Source organism: Ovis aries, chromosome X (assembly GCF_016772045.2).
Source record: "Ovis aries strain OAR_USU_Benz2616 breed Rambouillet chromosome X, ARS-UI_Ramb_v3.0, whole genome shotgun sequence".
Classification (NCBI taxonomy): Eukaryota; Metazoa; Chordata; class Mammalia; order Artiodactyla; family Bovidae; genus Ovis; species Ovis aries.
The window spans coordinates 30400628-30419603 of NC_056080.1; the positions used below are offsets into that span (position 1 = coordinate 30400628).

The 18976-nt window shown below is 39.9% G+C and overlaps 1 protein-coding gene across 22 annotated transcripts in view; it reads right to left on the reverse strand.

Moving 5' to 3' along the window:
• DMD (dystrophin) overlaps window positions 1-18976 on the reverse strand; it is a 2668835-nt gene that overhangs the window by 37579 nt on the left and 2612280 nt on the right. For all 22 annotated transcript variants that reach the window (XM_060407875.1, XM_060407877.1, XM_060407874.1 and 19 more), the window contains one exon: window positions 581-824. In XM_060407875.1, the coding sequence (XP_060263858.1) occupies window positions 581-824 (244 nt within the window). The remainder of the gene's footprint in view (window positions 1-580; window positions 825-18976) is intronic.

An 18976-nucleotide genomic window follows, 5' to 3' on the forward strand; every position in this document is an offset into this window, starting at 1 on the left:
TGCAGGTGAATTCTTTACCAACTGAGCTATCAGGGAAGCCCAAATAAGACCACAAAAATGTAATGGAAAATTCATACTTTTGTGAAGTATTATCTCAAAATTTATAATTCCCAGAAAGCCAGGACTATGTGCAGGGAAGGGTCTCCTACAATGCAATATCCTGCTACATTTTTAACGGCCACTTAAATTATGTTTTAGGGATTATCAAAAGAAACCAAAGGCATACCACAAAATAAGAGTAACTGCAAAAAAGAGAGCTCCTGATTTTCAAGAGGTAAAAATTTCACTTTTGGATACCAGTAGAAACCTTTCTGCATTTTTTTCCCAAGATGAATTTTAAATTGGTCAAATAAAACACATTTTCATAGGACACAATCTGGAAGCAACATAAAACGACATGCTCATTTCATTCCTATTCTTATATCCCTTGCTATCTAGCACTTGGCGAAGCACACACTGAATAATGACCAAATCAACGTTGGCTGCATTTCTGAAAAGAACTGAGAGTTCTAGTTCTTAGTTGTAAGTGGGGAAAGTGGATTTTTGTAAAGATGCCATGTTAGAGAGAGGGGTGTCTCACTTGCTCCAGCAGCTGCCTGAGCCTGTGTAACTGGGACTCCAGCTGTTTATTGTGGTCTTCCAGGATTTGCATCCTGGCTTCCAGGCGGCCTTTGTGTTGACGCAGTAGCTTGGCCTCAGCAATGAGCTCAGCATCCCGGGGACTTTGTGGCGAGGTGGGCATCATCTCAGGAGGGGACGGCAGTGGGGACAGGCCTTTATGTTCATGCTGCTCCTTGAGACGATCATATTCTGCCTGCAGATTCCTATTTGGCATCAAAGAAGTGGGGGGAAAAAACAAGGGAAAAGACAAGAAAAAGGAAGTTGAATATCATCACCAGATTTCTTATACTAATGGCAGAGAGATATATCTGACCGCCACCAAACACAATAGCAAGCAAAAGAGAGGCACTTAATGAATGGTTTTTATGATGACAATTTTAGCAATGCTTAAAGAAAAAAAAAAAAAAACAAAACAAACAAAATAAAGTTTGAAGCGTCTGCCCGGTGTGTGTGAGGGGAGATACTTTTCAATCTTCTATACTTAAAAGCCTTGTGAGTGCTATGTTTACATAATTAAGCAGCAAAGGAGTTATTCATTGTGTAAATATTGCCTTAGAATGTCATCAGATTATAATTCTTATACTTCCATCGACACTTGGGTTTGCTTAAACAAATCATCAAATATTTTCAACAGCATGGTAGAAGAACATAGTAAGAGTGTACCCATGTACCCACCATGGTGCTTTAATATACTTAACATATGCCATATTTTCTTCCAAATTTTGAATAAAATATGACAGTTACAGGTGAAGCTTCCCCACAAGTTCTCCTTATTATATCAGTTCCCTGCTCATCACTACCCCTAAGGAGATAATGCCATCCTGGGTTCCATGTCCATCATTACCATGGTATCCACCATTACTAGGTTGAACTTAATAAAGATGGTAATATTCAGCTTTTTTAAACCTATATAAATGGCCATTTCATGCGATTCAATCTAATAGCATTATTCAACATAGCATGTTCTTAAACTTTAAGAACTTTGTTGAAGCATGTAAATCCCATTCTAAGAGCTGCTTTTTGCCTTCAACATTCTTTTGCAGCTTGAATATTCCATCAACATTCTCCTGTCAAAGACCATTTAGGTTGTTCCCAACTTTTCCCTAATACAAACAGCGATACAACAAACTTCCTTCTACCTGTCTCCTTGAATACTTATTTGAAAGTCTTTACAGAATATATGTAGATGTAAAATTGTTGGGTTCTAGCACCACCATCAACATTGCCACAGATCACCAAACTGCTCTCCTAAATGTTTTTACACCAATTTGCTCTCCCACCAGCAGTGAGTGAGGTTTTCCATCGGCCACATCTTTATCAAATCCTTGGCATTACCAAACATGTAAGTTTCGGGTGATGGGTACATTTTATTGGTGAGGCTGACCCTCTTTTTTTTGGCTGTGCCACACAGCTCATGGGATCTCAGTTCCCTGACCAGGGATCAAACCCACACCCTTGGCAGTGAAAGCACAGAACTGTTGGACGGCCAGGGAATTCCTAGGGGATGAACGTCTTTCATCTTAGTTGGCTTTTAATGTTTCCGTAGCTGTTTCTCTACTGGCTTGTCTTTTTCTTATGCAAATTCCGGATATGTTCTAGATGCTTATTTATTGCCAATTATAGCATAGCAAAATCTTAGCATAGCTAATTTCAACCTTTACTCTTGGCATCCTATTCTACAATGATTTTTAATTTCAAAACATTCCTCCATGTTTTCTGAGTGTCATGTTTTAAGAGAATCTCCCGTACACCTACATTTTAGAGTTTACAACTCTGTTTTTCACATTTACAACTTAACCCAGAATCTTTTGTTTGGTGTGAACATGAAATCTAACTTGACTCCCCCTGACATAGATAACTTATTAAGCCAGCCCTGTGCCTTGTCTAGTCCACATTTCCCCAACTCCCACTGATTTCGATGGCATGTTTATAGTCCATCGAGCACCCATAAATACACAAGTGTGCTTCGGAGGTCTCTATTCTCTGTGGTTGGTTTATTATCTGTGTGTCTCTGTGTGAATTCCACACTATGGCTGTGAATATCTTGTGATCTGGTAGGTAGGCCTTGTCACTCCCACTTCGTTCTGACATAAAATTGTCTTGGCTCTTCCACCTCTTTGATCATCTCTATGATTTTAGAGTCAAGATTTCCTATTCCAGGAAAATCCTTGTGGACATTTAGGGTTTGAGAGACACTGAATGTATAGAATAAAATGGAAACAGCTGACTTTGCATTATTGAGTCTTTACATCAGGAATGTGGTTAAACTCTTCAGTTACCCCAGGCGCCTTTTATGTCAAATAATCTCCTATAACTTGATCTGTTTTTCCCCTAGCTTTTAAGTTGAATACTTAAGTCCTTTCTTTTTATGTTTTTTAATAGAGACATAGAGACAGGGTATGGGTTTCCTTCTTGCTTTCAAATTGATGAGAATACCAAAGGAGGGCACTTCTGTAATTTGGTACCCAGCAAATGATTAGAACTCTTGGTATCTTTCTTCCAGTTATAATGAACACCAAAATAGGATGGTAGATTTCTATTGTTCATAGATGTTATTTCATTGGGTTAGAGAATGTCCTAGCCACAAAGGTGGAAGATCTCTATCAATGAGAAAGGACATGAGAGGAAGTAGTGAGCAGTCAAGAAGAGTTTTTACCTTGTCCAGTTGGAGGAGGAAAAATAATCTCATGATCAGGCTTCCTGTTATGTGTGTGTGCTCAATCGTGTCTGACTCTTTGCACCCCATGGACTGTAGCCTGCCAGGCTTCTCTGTCCATGGGATTTCCCAGGCAAGAATACTGGAGCGTGTTGCTATTTCCTACTCCAGGGGATCTTCCTGACCCAGGGATCAAACCTGTGTCTCCAGAGGCTCTTGTTTTGCAGGAGGGTTTTTCCTCTTAGGAAAATGTTTTCTGTTGTTCCATACCTGGAATGAACGTTCCTCAGGGATGGCACATCTTCCAGAACGTCCAGTTTCAAAATGCTCGACCTCCACACCAAAGAAGATTTTATTTCAATCCAATCTAATCTCTGTTTTTGTCTTTGTTTGAAGTTCTACCCAGGGAAGAACCCTAGAGGAGGACATGGCAACCCACTCGAGTATTCTTGCCTGGAGAATCTCACGAACAGAGGAGCCTGGTGGGCTACAGTCCATAGGGTCACAAAGAGTCAGGACGCGACTGAAGTGACTTAGCATGCACAATGATCTACCCTATACCTAATGTTACTAGTTTTCCAGGAATCTGTTTCAAGTAATGCAGGGAAATCAGTCAAGGATATTTTTCATTTGCAGGAATATACTCCATTTGTATTGACTGAAATTCTGTCTGCTATCAATTTTCACAGAATTATGTGTGTAGTTTGTTTCCTAGCAATCTGCTCTGACAAAGCAGTAATAAGAAGAAATTTATCAAAATAAGTTTACCCTTAACTAGGTTCTGTACATAGGTCCTCTGGGTGTAAGCCAACACAAGTGGTTCATGTTAATTAAATCCAATTTCTGGCCACTTAACTGACAATCATCTAAATGTTTCTGTGAACTTGAAGCATCATCCACTCTTCAGAGGGTTTCATTTCATAGAAATTATCATCTACTTTTTCTGCTTGAAGTATTTGCTAAAAGAAATCCACCTTCATTGAAATGTCCAAACTGATAACACCTTTTTATATGTAGAATCCTATTCAAAACTCTTTCTACCAAAGTGGGTCATCCACAATGATCTTTTTGAAAACATTGCTTTTAGACATGGGCTTCAGAACAGTACAACAAACGACTACCGTCTTACTTATTTCTCACAAAGTTATCTACCTTTTCCAGAGAGATGTTTGTTTGGGCCTAGTTTTCCATGAAGCTCTCCTTTAATGAGTTATTTATAAGCACCCTTGTTCAGAAACCATGGTTTAATATATACAACACACTGCATTTCTGTTTTTACGTTTTCCAGTAAAAAACAGAGAGAACTCATTTGAATCAGTCAGGACTTCCCAAAGCTGAGCTGTAAAGAATACCAATTGCTCTACACAGGCCTTTCTTGCCTTCCCAGATGTTTGAAATTTCTCTCAGGAGACCGTTTCCTTAAAGACACACATCATTCTTCAGTTCTGGAAGATTCTTGGCGGTTATTGCTTCTCTTCCATTTCCTCCCTTCTCTTCTTCTGAACGTTGTACTAGGTATATTTTACAGCCTTACGGTCCATTCCCTATCTTTCTTAATTGCTTGTTTATATTTATCTGTTTTTCTTACTGCTTTGTATAATGAAGTCCTCAGAATCATCTCTTTTCAATTCCTTACTTCCTCTGGGTCCAGCCTAGTTTACCATGTCTGTTGAGTTCAGTGGGAAGATCCCCTGGAGGAGGGCATGGCAACCCACTCCGGTATTCTTGCCTGGAGAATCGCATAGACAGAGGAGCCTGGCGGGCTCCAGTGCATGAGGTCGCAAAGAGTTGGACATGACTGAGTGATCAACACTTCAACTTTTTCACATAAGTATGTGTATGTCTCTCTCCATGTGTGTTTTGGCAGGACCCTGATTTCAAATATCTGGCTCTGTGCCCCGAGCTGGTGAGGAGAATTCTGTTGTTTAGTCACTAAGTCATGTCCGGCTCTGCATTTTAATTACTGCTATTCCAACAGGAGTTGAAAGTTCATTGACTAAGCCCCATATACTACTGCCCAACCCGTCATTTTTGGTCCACAGAGATGTTCATCTTGTTTTAAAGCACAGTTATGACTTTTTAATTTTTTTCACTCCATATATTACCTACCACTGGAAAAATGGAAGGAGCAGAAGATGCTGCCTCAAAGCAAAAGCTAACATTATATTAATCAGAAAGCTACCAGGACATGTTGATTTTGTAAATGTCTGATCAAGGTTTCCTCAGCACTCATTCAAATCTAAATTTACCACAACAGGGTCCAATGAACCAAACAAGTACCTTCTCCTAAACAAATACATGGCACACATAAAATTTCTATTAAGCTGAATAACAGGCCAGATTTTGAAAGAATACTTTTTTTCCCTGAAGTTCTGAGGCAGGACAAGTTATCATGGCAAAGATTTTAAAAGCCAGAAATAGCTCAAAAGGAGGTATATTTGTCAGAAACCAAGTAAAACATGAAGTTTTTCGAGTCTAAATTCTCTTTTACTGGTATTTATACATTTTTAAGATTACCAAGAAAAACTGATGTTCAAAGAGTTGAATTAGATATAACTTTTACTGTACATTTCCTAATAAATGTAGTCATGGTTACAGAGTGGTTTTAGGGGTTGGGAAATAGTTTATAAGGGCTAAAGGGCCTAAGTCATTTTTTTATATTTAAAAACATCAGTGTCAGTACCCTTTAAAGTATATCATAATGTTACATTTTTTTGGATACAGTATTTATAAAGCACGTAGGCGATACAGCATTCCCATAAAAGATCAATGAGATACCACTGTTTCAAGGTGATTCATTTTAAACCTTAACCATAAGTATACAATCTACTCATTTTAACAGTTGGCGGTCGATTTGTATTATTACTGATATATATTTTGCTTTTCTTGAAGTTATACATGAACATTTCACCCCTATTGACTCTCTAATTGTTAGAAGGTATTTGTGGAGTCATTTCAACATAGATGAATGTATGTCAGGAATCAGATGCTGACTCCACAGAGAATCTATTTAGGCTCTTGATTATCTTGTAAATTATATTTCTCTGGTATCTCCCTAAAGAACACTAATTCAAATTCACTTCACATGGTTTCTGTCACCACAATTTCTTCCTGCAGCCAGTCATGCTAAAAAAATTAAAAAAAAAAACTCTGCCATCCATTATTAATTCATTCTCCACAGAGTTGAAAAAAACCCCTCCATTCTATGACCATGTAGCTCTGATTAATTTTATGTCATCATGTGTATAAATGTGGTGGTCCAGATACAAATTTGCACTAAATATTTTTTTTCCTAACTAGCTAATGGATATAAGAGAAAAGAGAGAAATCAAATTGGCTTTACCTCCACATGCTGAAAACATGAAAGCATCTAGCCCCTCTAGCAATCATAATTAGCTCTCTGCTAGTTGCAATAAAGAACATTGCAACAATCTTTGTGCAATTTCTATTAATTTACTGCTGACAATCAAGTGTTTTCAGTGCAGGTCATGTACTCTTTAAATAGAACCTCCTTACTGTAATTAAATAGTTGTATGAAGATCACTTTTCAGTGATCATGGTCTTAACAGTCTTATACATCCAACTGTATATCAAAGCATGAGCACACATAAGATCTATTTCATAAAGCGAGAACAACTACAAAGGTTTGCCTCTAAAAAGATTAGGTCCAGAGAAATCCAGCTTTACCCTCGTATAGTATTAAAAGCTGCTAAATCATATCCACCAATATGGATTTGGGCACATGTAGTAAATCACACAGAACTACTATGGCAACTATAAATCTGGCAAATTAGCAGTTTCTAAAAAAAATAAAAGGCAAAGACACATTTCACAAGCAAGAGGTATTTTAAAAACTGGAAATTGCACAGAGCCTTTTTCAATTATAGTTGAAATATTTAAAGCTATACTGTAAAGTTTTATCAAACACAAAGTCAAAAATACCCCTAAACCAGAGAAAAAGAGACATTAATATGCCTTGGCACTACCAGTGTTAATTAAGGAGCCGCTCACAGGGTGGGAAGTAAAAATATGCATATTTTAGGTTTGCCTTAAGCAAGACAGTAAAAATGGCAGGAACCCCCAGGCTCTTGTTTCAAATCCTTCTCTGTTAGCATTGTCCCCTTGTAATGCATTCAGAGCTCTTCATTTTCAACCCCTTTCCTACTGAATAAACCTTAGTGGGATTTTATAATCTTGTACCATTTCTTCCAGTGATATTTGCATTGAAAAGCAATATTGAATCAAGTAAAGAAATGTGAGATAATTTTTCTTTGGACACACTGTCTTTTTGGTCCCTTTTGCAATCTATGGCTGAGGCAGGAATTAGAAGAGGGCTTGAGAGAATGGTTTGGGAGTCAGAAAGACCTTGATTCAAAGCCAGGCTATGCCAACTGCTGAGGCTGGAAAACTGCCCTAAGCTCTTACCATGTCAGGAGGCTCAGTGGGCCAGTGCAGTCTACAGTCTCTATGTACAGCTCTGTTAGAACCAGGCCCGGCCCATTCTAAGTATTCATAATTATTATGACTTCTTTCTCTCTATATTGTCTACTCTGTGGATTTGCAAACTTAGGCGTGTTGAAAGCTACTTACCAAAGTGAAGTCGCGCAGTTGTGTCCGATTCTTTGCGACCCTATGGACTGTAGCCTGCCTGGCTCCTCCCTCCTTGGGATTCTCCAGGCAAGAATACTGGAATGGGTTGCCATTTCCTTCTCCAGGGGATTTTCCTGACCCAGGATTTGAACCCGGGTCTCCCACCTTGCAGGCAGACTATTTACTGTCTGAGCTGCCAGGGAAATCCCTACTTACCAAAAGAAAGCACTTAAACTGTCTGAAAGAACAGCAATCTAGTAAAACCTACTGAGCTTGGCACTATATATATATCTCTCTCACACACACACACACACACATATATATACATGCTTCCCTGGTGGCTCATTAGTAAAGAACCTGCCTGCCAATGTAGGAGACAAAGGTTTGATAGCTGGGTCGGGAAGATCCCCTGGAGAAGGCAATGGCAACCCATTCCAGTACTCTTGCCTGGGAAATCCCATGGATGGAGGAGCCAGGCAGGCTATACAGTCCATGGGGTTGCAAAGAGTCGGACACGACTAAGCAACTAAAGAACAACACACTCTCTCTTTATATATATACAGTAGCTCGAGAACACTTACAAGTTGATTCATCATATTTTCTTTAATTCTAGTCCCCCCCCTCCCCATCACTATTGTAGCTATCCCAGAATCTGGTAATTACTCTATATTTTCCATCATCTTTGCTGCAGTAAAGTGTATCACAGCTGATCATCTGGGCAAAATGAAATCACTAAGCTAAGATCACCAGGATGAGATTTCCTTAGATGTGACCAAATTTGCTGGCATGTGACAACATGATAAAATTTTATCCATAGATTACTGTAATAAACTGTTCAGATGAAATTTACAGGGTTAATGTATTTAGATATACTCTAGTCTCAGGAGTTGTCCTTGACATAGCAATCTATATCTTGCTCAAGCTCCATGAGACAGAACCTGACAGTATTAATTGACTCTAGTTTGCTTTTATCTTCAATGACTGAGATTTTTTTTTTCAAATTTGATCAAATTCCTGATCAAGGACTAACACAGTATTGTCTAAGAATAAGTATATTAATCAGAGGTTCAAAACAAGAGGAGTTCATTTTTTAAAATCTCATTATACTTAGAAATAAGGCAGACAGACAAAACCCAAGACAAGTATGACAGTGACTAGTTTTAACCATCCAAAAAGCATGCTAAGATTGGAAAGGTTTTAGAAGTGAGGAAGTCTGGTCTCGAGGAATAGTACCATTGGGGAAAGTGTGTTTCAATTTTCAAACATATATAGTAAAATATCAAACTTTCATTGTCTGTGGTCAGCAAAAAGCTGTAACAATCTCAAAGAGAATCATAATTTTAAGCTTTGTGTGTCCTGGCTTGAGTCCCTCATGAGTAGTTAGACTTGGCCTTAAATTCTCCCAGTAAATTTATCTTGTTGGCCTATTTTTCACTTCCTGGCATGCACTGCTATATACTCTTGCTGTATTTGAGCCTATGGTCTCCTCTATTACAATGACAGAAACTACAGAATCATTTCTGTAAAGTCCCAGTGCTCATACACAAAAGTTCATGGCAGAACCATTCACAATAGCCATTCAGTGGAAACAACTCAAATGTCCATCAACTACCAAATGAATGTTTTAGAATGTAGTATTTCCATATGATAGAATATCACTCAGTAATAGAAAAGAATGAAGTGCTAATAAATGCTGTAAACAAAGCTAGTGGAGATGATGGAATTCCAGTTGAGCTATTGAAAATCCTAAAAGATGATGCTTTTAAAGTGCTGCACTCAGTATGTAGACAGATTTGTCAATACTTGGCAGTGGACAAAGGATTGGAAAAGGTCACTCTTCATTCCAACTGCAAAGAAGGCAATGCCAAAGAATGTTCAAACTACCATACAATTGCGCTCATTTCACATGCTAACAAGGTTATGCTAAAAACCCTTCAAGCTAGGTTTCAGCAGGAACTGAGAAGTTCTAGATGTACAAGCTGGGTTTAGAAAAGGCAGAGGAAACAGAGATCAAATTGGCAACATTTGCTGGATCATGGAGAAAGCAAGGGAATTCCAAAAAAACATCTACTTCTTCTTTATTGACTACCCTAAAGCCTTTGGCTGTGTGGATCAAAACAAACTGTGGAAAATTCTAATAGAGATGGGACTACCAGAACACCTTACCTGTCTCCAGAGAAACCTGGATATGGATCAGGAAGCAACAGTTAGAATCAGACATGAACAACTAACTGCAAATTGGGAAAGAGTATGCAAATTGGCTGCATATTATCACCCTACTTATTTAACTTCTATGCAGAGTGCATCATGCGAAATGCCAGGCTGGATAAAGCTCAAGCTGGAATCAAGGTTGCTTGGAGAACTATCAACAACCTCAGATATGCAGATGACACTACTGTAATGGCAGAAAGTAAAGAGGAACTAAAGAGCCTCTTCATGAAGGTGAAAGAGGAGAGTGAAAAGCTGGCTTGAAACTCAACATTCAAAAAACGAAGATCATGGCACCTGCTCCCATCACATCATGGCAAATAGAAGGTGATAAAATGGAAACAGGACAGATTTTATTTTCCTGGGCTCCAGAATCACTGTGGACAGTGACTGCAGTCATGAAATTAAAAGACAGTTGCTCCTCACAAGGAAAGCTATGACAAACTGAGACACTGTATTATTAAGCAGAGACATTACTTTGCCAACAAAAGGTCTACATAGTCAAAGCTATGGTTTTTCCAATAGTCATGTATGGATGTGAGAGTTAGACCATAAAGAAGGCTGAGCGTTGAAGAATTGATGCTTTAGAACTGTGGTGCTGGAGAAGCCTCTTGAGAGTCCTCTGGACTGCAAGGAGATCAAATAAGTCAATCCTAAAGGCAATGATGGTGACTGCAGCCATGAAATTAAAAGACGCTTACTCCTTGGAAGAAAAGTTACGACCAACCTAGGTAGCACACTGAAAAGCAGAGACATTACTTTGCCAACAAAGGTCCATCTAGTCAAGGCTATGTTTTTTCCAGTGGTCATGTATGGATGTGAAAGTTGGACTGTGAAGAAAGCTGAGTACTGAAGAATTGATGCTTCTGAACTGTGGTGTTGTAGAAGACTCTTGAGAGTCCCTTGGACTGCAAGGAGATCGAACCAGTCCATTCTAAAGGAGATCAGCCCTGGGATTTCTTTGGAGGGTATGATGCTAAAGCTGAAACTGCAGTACTTTGGCCACCTCATGTGAAGAGTTGACTCATTGGAAAAGACTCTGATGCTGGGAGGGATTGGGGGCAGGAGGAGAAGGGGACGACAGAGGATGAGATGGCTGGATGGCATCACTGACTCGATGGACATGAGTCTGAGTGAACTCCGGGAGATGTTGATGGACAGGAAGGCCTGGTGTGCTGCGATTCATGGGGTCACAAAGAGTCAGACATGACTAGCAACTGAACTGAACTGAAAGGTAATGAGCCCTGAATATTCATTGGAAGGACTGATGCTGATGCTGACACTCCAATACTTTGGCCATCTGATGCAAAGAGCCAACTCATTGGACAAGATCCTGATGCTGGGAAAGATTGAGGAAAAGAGAAGAGGGAGGCAGAGGATGAGATGGTTGGATAGCATCACTGACTCAATGGATAAGAGTTTGAACAAACTCTGGGAGAAAATGGAGGACAGATGAGTCTGGTATGGTTCAGTCCATACAGTAGCAAAGAGTTGGACACAACTTAGCAATTGAACTAATACATGCCCTAACATAAGAGTACCTTGGAAATATTATGCTACATGAAAGAAGTCAGTTACAAATGACCCCCTATTATATGATTCCATTATATGAAATGCCCAGAATAAACAAATTCATGCAAAGTAGATTATTGATTGTCTAGGGCTGGATTGTGGTTGTCTTGGAAGAAATGAAGAATGACTGAAAATTGGTATGGGGTTTCTTTTTGGGGTGAGGAAATTGTAAAGTTGGTTATGTGATGATGGTTACACAATTCTGTGAATATACTAATAATTAGGGACTTACACACTTTAAATGGGTTAATTTTATGGTATGTGAATTATATCTTGGTAAAGATCTTATAAAAAATAAGTTCTAAATTCAAAATTCTACTTCTCATAGAACAAAAGATATTTCCCCAATGAAGTCAATAATTTTCTAATGTTCTCTCCTGCTGCTGCTGCTAAGTCGCTTCAGTCATGTCCAACTCTGTGCGACCCCATAGACGGCAGCCCACCAGGCTCCCCCGTCCCTGGGATTCTCCAGGCAAGAACACTGGAGTGGCTTGCCATTTCCTTCTCCAAATGTTCTCTCCTACTATGGAGAAATCAAATTTAAGCCATGTACATAAGAGAAATATGGCGTGTACATGCCTACAGAATTATCTATGCAGACACATCTAAGGATTTTCAGACAAAGAATTTAAAAGAGAGCCCTCAAATAATCCCAGGAAGTGTTCAAGTCTGGGTTAACCTAAACAACTTCAATGTTTTCAGTTGAATGGAAAATGACATAAAGGACCACCCACAGAATGGCAGAAAATATTGCAAACAAAGTGACTGACAAGGGATTAACCTCCAAAATATACAAACAGCTTATGTAGCTCTATGTCAACAAACAAACAACCTAATCAAAAAATGGGCAGAAGATCTAAATAGACATTTCTCCAAAGAAGACCAAAAGGCACATGAAAAGATGCTCAACATCACTAATTATCAGAGAAATGCAAATCTAAACTATAGCAAGGTTATCACCTCACACTGCTCAGAATGGCCATCATCAAAAGGTCTACAAACAATAAATGCTGGAGACGATGTGGAGAAAAGGGAACCCTCCTACACTGTTGGTGGGAATGTAAATTGGTACAGCCACTATGAAAACCAGTATGGAGATTCCTTAAAAAACTAGAGTTACCATATGATCCAGCAATCCCACTCCTCATCATATATCCAGAGGAAACTTTAATTTGAAAAGATACATGTGCCCTGATGTTCACTGAAGCACTATTTACAATAGCCAAGACATGGAAATAACCTAAATGTCCACCAACAAATGAATGGATAAAGAAGATGCGGTACATATATACACTGGAATACTAGTCAGCCATTAAAAATGAAATAATGCCATTTGCAGCAACATGGATGGACCTAGAGATGATCATACTAAGCGAAGTAAGTCAGAGAAAGACAAACACCATATGATATCGCTTACATGTGAAATCTGAAAAAGATGATACAAATGAACTTAAAAAACAGAAACAGAGTTACAGATGCAGAAACCAGTAGTTTATAGTTACCAGGGAGGGAAGGGGAGGAGAGGGATAATTGGGACTGACACACACACATACAACTTTATATAAAACAGGTAACAGGCAGATTTTTACCATCTGAACCACCAGGGAAGGCATCATGGAGCGCTACTCAGCAATAAAAAGAAGTGACTACTTACTATATATAAAGTAGATAACTAATAAGGACCTACTGTATAGCACAGGGAACTCTACTCATACTCTGGAATGACCTATATGGTAAAATAATCTAAAAAAGAGTGCATATATGTATATGTGCAACTGATTCATTTTGCTGTACAGCACTAACACAATATTATAAATCAACTATACTCCAATAAAAGTAAAAAAGAAGAAAATAAATAGGTTTATTAAAGATTTTGGGCAAAGAACAATAACATATGACATGAGAAAAACAAAGAAGACAGCTGAAAACCAGCCAAAAGCAGGGCATAAGAAAAGTCCAAAGGGCATTTATCCATTCCTTTAATGAACACGTATTTCTACACCCAGCACTACAGAGAGAAAGACAAGTGAGACACAGTCCCTTGCCATTCAACAGCTCAGCTTGTAGTGTGTGAGATACTGTTTAGTTTCCTGTAGACAAACCTTATACTACTGGGTAAAAGGGGTGTGAATTATGCTCATTGTTTAAGCTAAGAATAGAGGTTATTTCTATCCTCGAAACAGTCACTTGGAGTTACTCAGAAATTATAGAAAAAGGATCATATGGATTTACCTATAAACTGCAGTTAGCAGACAGAGTGATACCAAAAGGTAACCCAGGACTTGAAGATACAGAACTTTAATTATTAACATAGCAGGGGGAAAAAAGAGGAGGGTTTGATTATCTGCAGAAGTCATCCAAGTATATAATTAATACAAAGCAGGAAACCATTTCTCACTTTGCTACTGGTGGAGAACTGGGCATAGCCAGTTACAATCCAGTACACTAGGAGGTCCTTGGTCTTCTTTCCACATAAGCTCTCTTCCTAGGAGGACCCTGTCCTCTCTCTAGGCTTCCACCTCCTCCAAGCCCATGACCTCACCTCCCCCACCCATTACTTCTCACCTCAATCTAGACTTCTAGCCTCCAGACCTGTCTTTTCCACAGTCTCCTGGATGTCTCCATTAGCCATGGGTTCTGTGAGCTTGACCTTGCTATGTACCAAGCCATGCAAAGTTGACAGGTTCATTGTTTATCCTTTCTCTAACATTTCAGTGCCAGAAAAGTAATCAGCTTCCTCAAGTAGCATTATACAGGACTGTATTCTTTGCAAACCCGGGCACTCTAGCCGGCCAGGCTCCTCTGTCCATGGGATTTCCCAGGCAAGAATGCTGGAGTGGGTTGCCATTTCCTTCAACACGTTCAAAATTTACACCTCAATGTGTCATTGAGACGAATGTTACACCTGCATTCCTGCTAATACCTTCCCACGTGTTAGTAATATACTTTTGTACCACACCCAGGAGAGGCCTCAAGTAACTACTAGTCTTTGCATCTAACAACTTAGAAAGCAAAATCCAAAAGTAATCATTGTAGAAGCCAAAGTTCCTGTCTTTGGTGCACATGTTTCAAGAGTCAATCAGCTAACAACAATTAAGAACTCCATATAGCAAATTAATTTTGTCAAGTTCTTGGTGGAATTTCTTCTTGCTGGTTTGATTGCAAAGCCAGGTCACCCCCACTGGGATGTTCTGTAAAAGCCCTCATATAATTATCTAATCTTATGGGAGATAATTCAATACCTATCTTTGAATTTTCCAGACTAAATCATTTTGGTCTCTGGGGTTGTAGGACTTCCCTACTGGAGAAAATCAGGAGTTCAATTTTGTGAGAAAAATCCAGGCTCCATTTGCAGAGACATGAGTACAGACTTGTGAAAGTGAAAGTGAAGTCGCTCAGTCATGTCCAGCTCTTTGCAACCCCGTGGACTGTAGCCCACCAGGCTCCCTTTGTCTATGGGATTCTCCAGGCAAGAATACTGGAGTGGGTTGCTAGTTCTTACCAAAGTGAGTTTCACAGAACACCACAATTGGGCTGAGGTCAAGGATGTGTAACCAGCACTGGGTTTAAACAAAGACAATCATGTTTCTTTACTTCTTTCATCCAACAATGAGAGAGAGACAAAGCATTGTTTCCTCTTAGCCCCCTGCCTGCAGGGAACCTGAAACCAAATTTGAAGCTCAATTATATCAATTAAGCTAATCCCTACTATGTTCACTGAATTTACTATTTCTACTATAGGAATCTTACTGCTATGTTTTTTTAAAAAAATCCTTTTTGGAAAGTGACTACATAAAAGCAATATAGGAAATTTCCACTTGAATCTCCTGGGGCAAACAACAGGATGCTCAGTACATAGTTCTTTTTCTCTATCCATTGACCTTGGCTGCTTAGTAGCTTTTCTTATATGTTCTATGGTTTTTGTTTACTTGTCATGTCCCAGTTCCCTAGTGAAAAAATTTAGACTGCCCCATTCCTCGTTCTCTCACCTTCCTTGGCCTCATTCATCCAGTGACCTTCCCATTTCTTCAGCCCTTCTTCACTTGCCTAAGGGATCCTTAGTTAAGAACCTGGCCATCTTTCAACGAACTGTTGCACTGTCCTGCCAGTCTCCATGGCTTTAGCTCCCTGCCTACAATCATTTTTCTCCATCATCTCCTCCTCAAAAAGCCCTCACTGCTCAACTGCTTATAGGATAAATACAAGTTCCTTTGTCTGACATAAAAAACCCTTTCAACAGTGATCTCCAGCTACCATTCCACTACTCTCTTGTTCTTTCCCTCCTGTGCTCTGAACACACATAACTCATGGTCTCAGCAGACTGGAAGGCTCATCCTTACTCCCTTTCTCAGCCTGGAAAACTCTGATTCAGCCTTTCTTCAACTGTCTTCAATACAAGCGCTTACAATACTGGGTTACACTTAGTTGTTTACATGTTAATGTCTTTTTTATTACATTTTGAGCTCCATGAGAGTAAGAATCAAGGCTTATCCCTTTCTGCTGTCTTGGCACTTTGAAAAACACATTAAGTATTCACTAACTATCTGGTGAGTTGTGTGGAATGATATCCTCAGGCTTGGAATGTAACTAAGGAAAGTTAAGACTATAGTCAGTTTTACTGTAGCACAATGGTCTGGTAATAAAAGCTACAAGAAGGATGAGGGTCTTCACGGAGGATCTAAAAGGGAAGCTGGCTTGTAAGAACTTCAGCTTTTATCCAGCCTGTTCTAGGAAGATGATAGCTATACCAGTAAATCATGAATACTGTTATCACTGGAGGGGTTACTTAGGTTTTTCTCTGAGATGAAGCAATCCTCGTTGTTTAGTCACTTAAGTTGTGTCCTACTGTTTTGTGACCCCATGTACTGTAGCCTGCCAGGCTCCTCTGTCCATCGGACTTTCCAGGCAAGAATACTAGAGTGGGTTGCCATTTCCTTCTCCAGGGGATCTTCCCAATCCAAGGGTCAAACCAGTGTCTCCTGCATTGGCAGGCAGGTTCTTTACTGGTGAGCCACCAGGGAAGCCCAAAACAATCCTTATGCCTATCTAATTTCCTGTGCCAAGGTCTAAGCTCACCAGTTTTACTTTTGTTATCATTTCCAAGATATCTAAGACACAAGACCCTAAAATGGAGTGATACCTCCAATCTTTAAAAAACATGTATTTCCCACTTAAACAGAATGAGTGTTTGCACCTAAAACTTCAGGCTGTTGTCCATCAACAGACAAATGGATAAAGAAGATGTGGTACATACACACACAATGGAATATTACTCAGCCATAAAAATGAGTGAAATAATGCCATTTGCAACAACATGGATGGACCTAGAGATTATCATACTAAATGAAGTCAGACAAAGACTAATATATCACTTACATGTGGAATTTAAGAAACAGTACAAATGAACTTATTTACAGAACAGAAACAGACTCACAGACATAGAAACCAAACCTATAGTTACCAAAAGGGAAGAGAGGGAGGGATAAAGTACAATTTGGGATTAACAGATACTACAATATATAAAATAAACAACAAGGATTTACCGTATAGCGTAGGGAACTATATACAGTATCTTGTGATAACCTATAATGGCAAAAAGTACACACATACACACATACTTGAATTACTTTGCTATACACCTGAAACACAATATTGTAAATCATCTACACGTCAATTAAAAAAAAAGACTGGAATGTAAGTTAAATTGTCTGTTTACAGAGGATTGTAATATGCACATTAAAACCATCTTTACTGTGAAAAAGAAAATTTTCTTCAAAAAAACCTCAGGCTGCTCCCCAAAAAGGTTGAGGGTCATATTAACACATTTAGTGTAACAAGATAGTTAAAAAGAGGGAGAGCTCAGATAAAGGAGGAAAATTGTCATTCAACGTCATTCATCCACATCCATGAATGGGATAGGATGAACTGGTCCCCTGAGCTTTGATTAACTCAGGATAAACTGAAGGCAACTTGGGTTACTGGGTTGCTTAGTTGGAAACTAAGCCTCTGAATCATGGTGACCCCGCCCCATGCAACTGTCCTCCCAGCCTGAGGCAAGCTTAGTAAATGCAGTAGGTATGTTCTTCAGCTTCTCTTGCCATGAAAGATATTGGTGGTCTGATATATGTGGCGAAACTAGCTCCCTTTATCTTAAAAGGTTCTGGAGCCCTTTGTTTTGGGGGCTCATATTGCCAAGTGGCACGAGGCCCCAGTTTCACTAAATGTCTCATATACTGCTCTTTCCAACTTATAAAACTGTAAAGACCAGCTATGAGAATCAGAACATACCAATGACGTCTACTAGACAGTGACTACGCACTGTTACCTTCCTCACCCTTGTTCCTTACCCAGACTTCGTCACCTACAACAGCATTTTCAGAGGTGCTCCTGACTGGGTTTTCCTGGTGGCTCAGATGGTAAAGAATCTGCCTGCAGTACAGGAGACCCGGGTTCAATTCCTGGGTTGAGAAGATCCCCTGGAGAAGGAAATGGCAACCCACTCTAGGATTCTTGCCTGGAGAATCCCATGGATAGGGGGCCTGGCGGGCTATAGTCCATAGAGTCACAAAGAGTTGGAGATGATTTAGCAACTCAACAAACAACAGCATCACCAGAACCTCAAACTTGATGTCTTCTGCACCCCATTCACCATCTTCCAGTGACTCGACCTTGAGGAAGGCCCTCGATAAATCCTGCTGAATCGAAGGGCAAACTCGCAATTCATCAGTAGACAGCTCCTCCTGAGTTGTCAGTCCCAGCTGCCCACAAACCTTGTTGTGCCTCAGCCAGAATTCGGGCTCATTCTTTCCCTCCCCAGTTCCAACTAACCAGCCAGCCACACAGCCCTCCCCCTCCCCCTAAATATCCCTCACCCCTCTTCTATTACCTTCCTGTAGGCCCTTCCTTATCTCTTTCCTGGGCTTCCATGGTCCTTGCCAATATGACTTCTTCTTCCAGGACTGTGCTTTTCAAAGTCCTCACCCCCTCCCGCCCCCATCCACACACACAGCTGCTGAGTCACGCATATAAGTCTAACAGGATCAATCCTGGCTCACCCCGGTGTGGGGGGGGCGTGCAGGAGGCCCCTACTCCTCAGCACCTCATCACATCTTAGTCCATCCCCACCTGGCCTTGCTGACCTGTCTGGCTTCATCTCGTCCCATTCCCTGCCTTGTTACAGAAGACACACCACAGTTTACAGTTTCCAAACATCCCGTGCTGTTCCCCCCAACATCTCTGTGGCGGAATGCCCACTCATGACCCCCTTTAGCTTCATCTTGGCCATTTCCTCACCATCATGCGAGTCTCTCACAAAGACCTAAGAAAGGA